The sequence below is a fragment of the Pan troglodytes genome, chromosome 10, assembly GCF_028858775.2.
Source record: "Pan troglodytes isolate AG18354 chromosome 10, NHGRI_mPanTro3-v2.0_pri, whole genome shotgun sequence".
Classification (NCBI taxonomy): Eukaryota; Metazoa; Chordata; class Mammalia; order Primates; family Hominidae; genus Pan; species Pan troglodytes.
Window position 1 is genome coordinate 14925526 of NC_072408.2, and position 11406 is coordinate 14936931.

The 11406-nt window shown below is 44.7% G+C and overlaps 1 protein-coding gene across 1 annotated transcript; it reads left to right on the forward strand.

The window, feature by feature from the left end:
* The first annotated feature begins 260 nt into the window (after window positions 1-260).
* On the forward strand, window positions 261-9168 carry NANOGNB (NANOG neighbor homeobox). The gene is made up of 4 exons (XM_001164884.5): window positions 261-432; window positions 5038-5373; window positions 5498-5577; window positions 8847-9168. Exons 1-4 carry the CDS (start codon window positions 331-333, stop codon window positions 8896-8898), a joined length of 570 nt encoding a protein of 189 aa, XP_001164884.6. The 5' UTR covers window positions 261-330; the 3' UTR covers window positions 8899-9168.
* Window positions 9169-11406: the final 2238 nt, after the last annotated feature.

Genomic DNA, 11406 nt, shown 5'->3' on the forward strand with positions numbered 1-11406 from the left:
ACCACACCCAGCCCTACATTTTTTTTTTCCTGTCTCTCCACTGTATTTTGGAAAGCATTTTCTTATCAGTATATCTCACTATTTTGGACACTCTGCAACATGTAAATTGAACATTTTTCATATGGTTATTTGAAAAGTTTTTTTTCTTCATGGCTCCAAAAATAGATGTCAGGAAATGTGTTCTTTTTGTGGAATTCCTTTTGTGAATTGCCACCGGGTGCTCATATTTGTGGCCCACTGACATCCAAAAGATGGATGACATCTACCTTATCTGGTCGGTCATCTCTGTAACCTCCCTACCAAGGACTAATTGGTCTTTGAAACTCCTCAATGCACCGGGCGCGGTGGCTCACGCCTGTAATCCCAGCACTTTGGGAGGCCGAGGCGGGCAGATCACGAGGTCAGGAAATCGAGACCATCTTGGCTAACAAGGTAAAACCCCGTTTCTACTAAAAATACAAAAAATTAGCTGGGCGCGGTGGCGGGCGCCTGTAGTCCTAGCTACTCTGGAGGCTGAGGCAGGAGAATGGCGTGAACCCGGGAGGCGGAGCTTGCAGTGAGCAGAGATCGCGCCACTGCACTCCAGCCTGGGCGACAGAGTGAGACTCCGTCTCAAAAAAAAAAAAAAAAAAAAAAAAAAAAGAAGTGGCAGTTGTCTGGATATATTTTAAAGAAAGAAAAGCAAGACTTTCTGACAGACTGAGTTGAGCTATGAGAAAGGGAAGAAGTGAAAGACAGCACCAAGCTTTTTGACTCAAACCACTGGGCAGATGGAGTTGGCTTTACTAAGATAGAGAGGCCTGAGTGGGTCAGCGTTCAGTGAAGGGAGCCATAAACTGAGTTGGGGAATTTTAAGTTCAATTCACATAACTTATTAGACATCCAAGCAGAGATATTGAATTGGGAGTTTGACATACAAGACTGGAAATAAAAATTTGAAACTAATCTCCCTTTTGGGCAGTATTAAAAACCATGAGATTAGATGACCTGGATTAGAGCTACATGTAAAGGAGATAAGAGGTGAAGGGATTTAACCTTGAGTGTGATTGAAAAAGCACAGGGACAGAAATCAGTAGGGGAAAGAGGAGCAACAAAGAAAGCTTTGAAAGAGCAGCCATTGACTTGAGGAAGCCCCAGGAAAGGATGGTGTTCAGGAAGTGGGAGAATAAACTCTTTCAATGTGGAGAGAGATCCCGATACTTCAGAAGCCCCTGATCATTCAAGTAAGTAAGATGGGGACAGGCCAGGCACAGTGGCTCACACCTCAAATCCCAGCACTTTGGGAGGCCAAGCGGGGCAGATCGCTTGAGCTCAGGAGTTGAAGACCATCCTGGCCAAGATGATGAAACCCCCCATCTCCACTAAAAATACAACAATTAGCCGGGCTTGGTGAGGCACGCCTGTAGTCCCAGCTACTCAGGAGGCTGAGGCAAGAGAATCCTTCGAGCCCAGAAGGCAGAGGTTGTGGTGAGCTGAGATCCAGCCACTGCACTCCAGTCTGGGCTTCAGAGTGAGACTCCGTCTCAACAAAACAAAACAGCAAACAAACAAAACAAAACAAACCCACTATCTCACCACCACGATACCCTTAAAAGAAAATGGGGATGGGAAATTGGCCGTTTGATTTCTTTTCTTTTGTTTTTGTTTCTTGAGTCACAGTCTTGTTCTGTTGCCCAGGCTGGAGTGGCACAATCTCAACTAACTGCGACCTCCCCCTCCTGGGGTTCAAAAGACATGTCCGATTAGTTTTTTGTATTTTTAATAGAGACGGGGTTTCACCATGTTGGCCAGGCTGGTCCTGAACTCCTGACCTCAAGTGGTCCACCCACTTCGGCCTCCCAAAGTGCTGCGATTACAGGAGTGACCCTCCACGCCTGGCCTTTGTTTTGTTGTTGTTTGTTTGTTTGTTTTGAGACTGAGTCTTGCTCTGTTGCCCAGGCTGGAGCACAGTGGGGCAATCTCAGCTCACTGCAATCTTTGCCTCCCGGGTTCAAGCGATTCTCCTGCCTCAACTTCTCAAGTAGCTGGGACTACAGGCGTATGCCACCAAGCCTAGCTAATTTTTGTATTTTTAGTAGAGACAGGGTTTCACCATGTTGGCCAAGCTGGTCTCAAACTCCTGGCCTCAGGTGATCTGCCCGCCTTGGCTTCCCAAAATGCTGGGATTACAGGCGGGAACCACCGTGCCTGGCGGCCATTTTACTTTTTTTGCAATGTCAGGGTCATTAATGTCTGACTCTGAAGAGGAATGTGTGGAAGTGGATGTGAAAGCCTGATTGGAGAATATTCAAGAGAGAATGAGGGGAGAAAAATCACCAACAGGCAAAGAACACATACAGAGAACTCTTTAAAATTTTCTTACACTTTATCACATTCTGTAAAAGAAATTGAGAAGAGGAGTGGTAGCAATAGAAGGATGTGGGTTACAAGAGGGTTTTTTTTTTTTTTCTAACAAAAGAAAACTTGTGGCCTGGTGCGGTGGCTCACGCCTGTAATCCCAGCACTTTGGAATGCCAAGGCGGACAGATCACTGAAGCTGACAATTTCAAGACCAACAACAGCACAGTTAGCTGCCATCCCACCTCACCCACTGCCGTCTCTTAAAAATAAATAAATTATTTTTTTAAAAGAAAATGTATACCAATTAGCAGACACTCCGAATTTTATCCCACCCTAATCTCTGATAATCACTAATTTACTTTCTGTCTCTATAGGTTTGCCTATGCTGGACATTTCATGTAAACAGAATCATACAATATATGACTTTTTGTATTTCAACTTTCACTTAACTTGCTTTCCTTTTTCCTCTTTTTTTTTTTTTTTCCGGTGTGGCAAGGTCTTGCTCTGTCACCCAGGTGGGAGTGCAGTGTCATGATCAGGACTCACTGCAGCTTTGACCTCCTGGACTCAAGTGATCCTCTCACCTCATTTTTTAATTTTTTGCGGGGAGGAGACCTCACTCTGTTGCCCAGGCTGGTTTCGAACTCCTGGGCTCAAGCAGTCCTCTCGCCTCGGCCTCCCAAAGTGCTGGGATTACAGGCGTGAGTCACCACACCCAGCCCCTCGCTTAGCTTGTTTTCAATATTCATCCATGTTGAGCATGAATCAGTATTTTATTTCCTTTTGTGGCTAAATAATAGTCTATTGTATAGATATAATACATTTTGTTTAAAGGGGCAATTGCTGGGTCATATGGTAACTTTAAATTTTAGAGAAACGGTCTTTTTCTGCCTCTATTGAGATGATTGCATGTTTTTTTCCTTTATTCTATTCATATGATATATTACATTGATTTTCCTATTTTGAACTAATCACATATTTCTAGAATAAATCCTACTTGGTTATGGTGCATAATCCTTTTCCTATGTTGCTGGATTTTGGATTGCTAGCATTTTGTTGAAGTTTTTGCCTCCATATTCATAATGGACATTAATCTATAGTTTTTTAGGGGCAATATCTGTCTGGTTTGAGTATCAGTGTGATGGTCTTTAATGTGGCAACTTGGGTAGGCTATAGACCCCACTTATTCAATCAAACACCAGGTGCCACTGGCATATTTCTTTTCTTTTTTTTTTTTTTTTTTTTTTTGAGAGGGAGTCTCGCTCTGTCATCCAGGCTGCAGTCCAGTGGCACGATGTCAGCTGGCAGGATGTCAGCTCACTGCAAGCTCCGCCTCCCTGGTTCTTGCCATTCTCCTGCCTCAGCCTCCGGAGTAGCTGGGACTACAGGCACCCGCCGCCAGGCCCCGCTAATTTTTTGTATTTTTAGTAGAGATGGGGTTTCACCGTGTTAGCCAGGACGGTCTCAATCTCCTGACCTCGTGATCTGCCCGCCTCGGCCTCCCAAAGTGCTGGGATTACAGGCGTGAGCCACCGTGCCCGGCCAGCAAATTTCTTTTCTTTTGAGACAGAGTCTTGCTCTGTCGCCCAGGCTGGAGTGCAGTGGCTGGGCTGGAATTATAGGCATGAGCCACCACGCCGGGCCTTGCTACTGGCATTTTTAGATGTAATTAAAATCCATATTAATTGTCTTCAAGTAAAAGGGATTATAATCTGAGAAAGCCTAATCCAATCAATTAAGGCTTTAAGAGGAAATTCTGCCTTGGGAGAGCAGCTCCATCTCACACCGAAGGGTTCCAGCCATCCTTTCGGACTTGCCAAGACAGTTCCAAGATTGCGTAAGCCAATTCCCTGCAATGAATTTCTTCTTATTTTTATTTTTATTTTTTTTGAGACAGAGTCTGGCCCTGTTGCCCAGGCTAGAGTGCAATTGTGCGATATCAGCTCACTGCAACCTCCACCCACCAGGTTCAAGCAATTCTCCTGCCTCAGCCTCCCAAGTAGCTGGGATTATATGTGCCTGCCACCATGCCTGGCAAAATTTTTTTTTTTTTTTTGAGATGCAGTCTCACTCTGTCACCAGGCTGGAGTGCAGTGGCGCAACCTCAGCCCACTGCAACCTCTGCCTCCTGGGTTCAAGCAATTTTCCTGCCTCAGCCTCCCAAGTAGCTGGAACTACAGGTGCATGCCACCACACCCAGCTAATTTTTGTATTTTTAGTAGAGACGGGGTTTTACCATATTGGCCAGGCTTGTCTCGATCTCCTGACCTTAGGTGATCCACCCACCTCGGCCTCCCAAAGTGCTGGGATTACAGGCGTGAGCCACTGCCTCCCGGGTTAAAGCGATCCTCCTGCCTCAGCCTCCCGAGTAGCATGCGGCTACGGGCGCGTGCCACCATGCCCGGCTAATGTTTGTATTTTTAGTAGAGACGGGGTTTCACCATGTTAGCCAAGATGGTCTCAATCTGTGGACCTCGTGATCTGCCCGCCTCAGCCTCCGAAAGTGCTGGGATTACAGGCATGAGCCACCGTGCCCAGCCTCAAGTTCACTTTTTCTTTGCTCTACGTTTTCCACCAATGTACAACATTGCTAACTTAGGAAAATCAAATATATTCTCCCAGGGAAGATTGTTGACTATGCTCTGAAAGTCAAATTTAGCTGCAGCTTGATTTTATTCCACGGATCTTTTTATACAGAAACAACCAGCTATGCCTTGGGATCAAAATCCAGAACAATCAACTGGAAATTACAGTGAAGATGAACAAAACGGAAAGCAGAAATGGAGAGAAGAAGGAGGAGAAGCAGGCAGAAAGAGAGAACGAGAAAAAGAAGAAAAAAATGAAAAGGAGCTGCAAGATGAACAGGAAAACAAAAGGAAAAGGGAAAATGAGAAACAGAAACAGTATCCCGAGAAAAGATTAGTCAGCAAATCCCTCATGGATACTCTCTGGGCAAAGTTTAAGTTAAACAGGTGCCCCACTATACAAGAGAGTCTATCACTCTCATTTGAATTTGACATGACACATAAACAGGTATGACAGCATTAATAGACATTTCTTCATTGATAGACAAAGTCACTTGTATAGTACTATTGCTAATATAGACCAATATCCTTATTCCTGTATTAATCACCTCCCACACCTCATTTTTTTGCAGATAAGTCAATGGTTTTGTAAAACGAGGAAGAAATATAATAAAGAAATGTCCAAGAGAAAGCATAAGAAAAAACATACGAGGTAAGAAAGTGTTTCTTGTAAAATAAAAGGAAGTAGAAGGAATATATTGACTTCCGGAGTTGGTTTGTGTTTCCATCATTATTGGGTATGCCCATAAACTTTTTTTTTTTTTTTTGAGACGGAGTTTCGCTCTTGTTACCCAGGCTGGAGTGCAATGGCGCCATCTCGGCTCACTGCACCCTCCGCCTCCCAGGTTCAAGCCATTCTCCTGCCTCAGCTTCCCGAGTAGCTGGGATTACAGGCATGCGCCACCACGCCCAGCTAATTTTGTATTTTTAGTGGAGACGTGGTTTCTCCATGTTGGTTAGGCTGATCTCGAACTCCCAACCTCAGGTGATCCACCAGTCTGGACCTCCCAAAGTGCTGGGATTACAGGCGTGAGCCACCACACCCGGTGCCCATAAACTTTTTAATGTTCCAGCCAGTGGCAGAAAAACCACTTACTGTCTATTTTTCACTCTACTCAAAACACACACAGGCACACACTCACATATGCATGCCACCATCTAACATGTAATCATATTACCAAATGTACAAATACAGACATTAGCTTTTTATTGATTGCAGTACAGAATTGATAATTTTGTCCTGTTTGTTCCTTTGATGCTAAATATATCTGATGATTGTCTTTCCTCTCTAGCTATTGGCAGAAGCTCATGTGATTTTTGGAAGGAATTAAGGACAGTATCAACAGCTTTTTTGTTTGTTTGTTTGCTTGTTTTTGAGACGGAGTCTTGCGCTGTCGCCCAGGCTGGAGTGCGGTGGTGCGATCTTGGCTCACTGAAAGCTCCGCCTCCCGGGTTCACGCCATTCTCCTGCCTCAGCCTCCCTAGTAGCTGGGACTACAGGCACCCACCACCATGCCCGGCTAATTTTTGTATTTTTAGTAGAGACGGGGCTTCACTGTGTTAGCCAGGATGGTCTCGATCTCCTGACCTTGTGATCCGCCCGCCTCGGCCTCCCAAAGTGCTGGGATTATAGGCGTGAGCCACCACGCCCAGCCAATATCAACAGTTTTAACAGCACTAGACCGTATATAGAATTTTAATGTATTATTTATGTATATTTATGTAGAAATGTTTAAATATTATCTCACTTGATCATTGTTTTTTGTTTGTTTTGTGAGACAGAGTCTCACTCTGTCACCCAGGCTGGAGTGCAATGGCGCGATCTCTGCTCACTGCAACCTCTACCTCCTGGGTTCAAGCAATTCTCTTGCCTCAGCCTCCCAAGTAGCTGGGGTTACAGGCACGCGCCACTATGCCCAGCTAATTTTTGTATTTTTAGTAAAGACTGGATTTCACCATGTTGGCCAGGCTGGTCTCAAACTCCTAATCTCAGATGGTCCGCCCGCCTCGGCCTCCCAAAGTGCTGGGAATCCAGGTGTGAGCCACCACGCCTGGACTCACTTGATCATTAAGCAAAATATGGTGCACCCAGTTATCAATCCCAGGAGAGCAGAACTCTGAACACTGGTTACCAACACTGAGGGAATGACTCCCAGCACATGGAGGATTGCAAAGATCATCACTGTGCCAACCGACAAGAATAGCACTCCAAATGTCTCCACTCAATGCACCTCGGTATCAGAGTTGTGCAAAACAATGCAGTCAAGCCATGGGTGGAGCAATGCTTTACTTACAGAGCAAGATCAGCTTCCTGGCAGCCAGTGCAGGGAAATTGGCTATGCGCACCCCTCTGGCGCATTGGGCTTGCCACAGGGAAAGATAGTCTCACAGAAGACAATAAGCCAGCACAGGTTACATGGGCTCTTTTTTTTTTTTGAGACAGTCTCACTCTGTCGCCCAGGCTGGAGTGCAGTGGCACAATCTCGGCTCACTGCAAGCTCTGTCTCCCAGGTTCATGCCATTCTTCTGCCCCAGCCTCCTGAGTAGCTGGGACTACAGGTGCCCGCCACCACGCCCCCCTAAGTTTTGTATTTTTAGTAGAGATGGGGGTTTCACCATGTTAGCCAGGATGGTCTCGATCTCCTGACCTCTTGGTCTGCCCACCTCAGCCTCCCAAAGTGCTGAGATTACAGGTGTGAGCCACCGCACCCGGCCTTTTTTTTTTTTTAATTCGAGACAGAGTCTTGCTCTGTTGCCCAGGCTGGAGTACAGTGGCCCAATCTTGGCTCACTGCAACCTCCACCTCCCAGGTTCAAGCAGTTCTCGTGCATTAGCCTCCCTAGTAGGTGGGACTACAGATGTGTACCACCACACCCAGCTAATTTTTGTATTTTTAGTATACATTAAGTTTCACTATGTTGGCCAGACTGGTCTCGAACTCCTGGCCTCAAGTGATCTGCTTGCCTCCCAGAGTGCTGGGATTACAGGCATGAGCCACTGCACCCGTCCGGGCTCTTTTACCTCTTGGTAAGGAAGTATTCCAGGCCCAGGATCTATTCTTATGCGGCCAAGTGGGAATTAAAAGAGTTACATGCATGAGACGGCATTTCCCAGCAATCATTACTCTAAATTATAAATGAGGAAGCGTATATTTTCAGTTATAACTCGAGACATAGTCTAGGCTCTATCAATTTGTTTCACATGTAGTGTTGTTTACTCTTAGTGTCCTCTATTAAAATCCAACTGTGATAGTTTTTTTTGTTTGTTTTTCAAAGATGGGGGTCTCACTATGCTGCCCATGCTGGTCTCAAACTCCCAGGTTACAGTGATCCTCCACCTCAGCCTCCCGAGTAGCTGGGATTGCAGGTGTACCTTACCATGCCCAGCTGGTGTGATGGTGTTTCTAATGTTCTTGCACCATTTCTGCCTCCATAACTTTCTTACCACTTTGAAATTTTAAAATGTATTTTAGAAAGATTACTTTGCCCTTCGATGAAAATTGTTTTCCAGATTTAACATATTTTGATGTATATATTAAATATATAGACGGCGGCTGGGTGCGTGGCTCATGCCTGTAATCCCAGCACTTTGGGAGGCCAAGGCAGGTGGATCACCTGAGGTCAGGAGTTTGGGACCAGCCTGACTAACATGGTGAAACTCCATCTCTACTAAAAAAACCAAAAAAAAAAAAAAAAAAAAAGCCAGGCTTGGTGGCAGGCGCCTGTAATCCCAGCTACTCGGGAGGCTGAGGCAGCAGAATTGCTTGACCTGGGAGATGGAGGTTGCAGTGAGCCGAGATTGTGCCACTGCACTCCAGCTTGGGTGACAAGAGTGAAACTCCATCTCAAAAAAAATTTTAAATAAATAAATATATAGACTGTGTTGCGAAACTCTTTTTTATTTTTATTTTTTTTTAAACAGATGGAGATCTCTGTGTTGCCAAGGCTGGTCTCGAACTCCTGCCCTCAAGTGATCTTCCTATTTTGGCCTCCAGAAATGCTGTGATTACAAGCATGAGCCATGGCACTGGCTAAGACATTTTACATGACACCATTCTCATCAATAAATGGAGTTCTGAAAGGATAAACAAGAAAACATTAACAGTCGTTGATTCCGTGGAGTAGAACTAAATGAGGGGTATGCAAAGGAGTTTTTATATGTTTTATTTTTACCCTACTGTAGATTTAAAGTTTTTATAATGGATGTTAATTGATTTTATTTAAGAAAAAAAATCGAGTCAAGGCCGGGCACAGTGGAGCACGCCTGTAATCCCAGCACTTTGGGAAGCCAAGACAGGTGGGTTACCTGAGGTCAGGAGTTCAAGACCAGCCTGACTAACATGATGAAACCCTGTCTCTACTAAATACAAAAAAATTAGCCGGGCGTGGTGGTGTATGCCTGTAATCCAAGCTACTTGGGAGGCTGAGACAGGAGAATCGCTTGTACTTGGGAAGTGGAGGTTGCAGTGAGTCAAGGTCGCACAATTGCATTCCAGTCTGGGCAACATGAGCGAAACTCTGTCTCAAAAAAAAAAAAAAGAAAAAGAAAATAAAAAAATCAATGAAGAAATTACCAACCTGTGGAAATGTTTTGAGACTGAAAGGGAAATCTATTATAGAAGCTAACGGGTTCAGTGCCTTCTGCAATTTGTCAATATATCTCTAAACATCCCCTCCAAACATGACTTTTCTCTACAAATGTGATTACACTCCTGGAAGGGCAATTTGTTGTTGTTGTTGTTTTTGTGATAGGATCTTGCTCTGTTGCCCAGGCTGGAGTGCAGTGGTGCAGTCTCGGCTCACGCAACCTCTGTCTGGGTTAAAGTGATTCTCCTGCCTCAGCCTCCCAAGTAGCTGGGATTATAGGCGTGAGCTACAGTGCCCAGGCAAGGGTGACTGTTTTCTGATGTGTGACTTGAGTCAGAGGACTAAGGTCATTTAGATTTTTTTTCTTTTTGAGATGGACTTTCCCTCTTGTTGCCCAGACTGGAGTGCAATGGTGCGATCTTGGCTCACTACAGCCTCCGCCTCCCGGGTTCAAGTGATTCTCCTGCCTCAGCCTCCGGAGTAGCTGGGATTACAGGCATGCGCCACCACGCCTGGCTACTTTTGTATTTTTAGTAGAGACAGGGTTTCTCCATGTTGGTCAGGCTGGTCTCGAACTCCTGACCTCAGGTGATCTGCCTGCCTTGGCCTCCCAAAGTGCTGGGATTACAGGCATAAGCCACCACGCCTGGACCAATCTTTGTATTTTTTGTAGAGACTGGGTTTCATCATGTTGCCCAGGCTGATCTTGAACTCCTGGACTCTACCAATTGTCTCACCTCTGCCTCACAAACTGTTGGAATTATAGGCATGGGCCACTGTGCCTGGCTTCTAATATTCTTTAAATGCTTTTCACCTTAAACTAATTTTGTTGTTTATTATTAAGAACACTGATATACTCTGCATAGCTTGCCATCACACTTAGGATAAAATTATGATTCCTGACTATGGCCTGTAAAAACCTAAAAGATCTGGTCCCTGCTAAAGTCTCCAATCTCATCTGACCACATTCCCTGACTTGCTCGTTACACGCCAAACACACCTTCTTTTGTTTCTCAGAGACAGTAAGTTTCTTACCATCTCCAGACTTATGCTCTTGCTGTTCCCACAGCTTAGAATGGTCTGCTTCCAGATTTGAGAGTGGCTGCCTCCTTTGCAACATTCAGATCTCACTTCTAATGTCACCTATTCAAAAATGTTTTCTTTGACTACCTATCTGAAGTAGCCCTACACATACTCAGTCATTCCTGGTCATATTATTTATTTTTATTTACTTTATAGCACTCAGCATCATCTAAAATTACTATATTTATATATTGCTTCATCTCTCTACCCCCACCATAATGAGAGCTCTCTTAGTGTTGGAAACTTGTTGATCTCATTCATTGTCATAATCACATGTATTTCAACTAGTTTCTGATATACAGTAAGTGCTCAATAAATATTATTGAATAAATATGGAATAAAAATTTATCGGCCTGGCGCTGTGGCTCATGCCTGTAATCCTAGCACTTTGGGAGGCTGAGGCCGGTGGATCACTTGAGGTCAGGAGTTCAAAACCAGCCTGGCCAACATGGTGAAACCCAATCTCTACTAAAAATTCAAAAAAATTAGCCAAGCATGGTGGCAGGCGCCTATAGTCCCAGCTACTTGGGAGGCTGAGGCAGGAGAATCGCTTGAACCCAGGAGGCAGAGGTTGCAGTAAGCTGAGATGGCACCACTGCAATCCAGCCTGGGTGACACAGCAAAACTCCATCTCAAAATAAATAAATAAACAAATGAATTAATTAAATTAAAATAAAGTGTATAAGTTAGTAGGGTTTGATACATTATTTCATGGGGAATTTAATATTTTTCTTTTTTTTTGAGATGGAGTTTCCCTCTTGTTGCTCAGGCTGGAGTGCAATGGCGTGATCTCAGCTCTCTGCACCCTCCGC

What these genes read in the sequence shown, in the direction of transcription:
- NANOGNB (XM_001164884.5), top strand. Translation starts at nt 331, where the DNA reads ATGCACCGGGCGCGGTGGCTCACGCCTGTAATCCCAGCACTTTGGGAG. An exon ending in TTGACATGACACATAAACAG is followed by an intron (nt 5,374 to 5,497) that starts GTATGACAGCAT and finishes ATTTTTTTGCAG; the next exon opens with ATAAGTCAATGGTTTTGTAA. An exon ending in CATAAGAAAAAACATACGAG is followed by an intron (nt 5,578 to 8,846) that starts GTAAGAAAGTGT and finishes TTTTTTAAACAG; the next exon opens with ATGGAGATCTCTGTGTTGCC.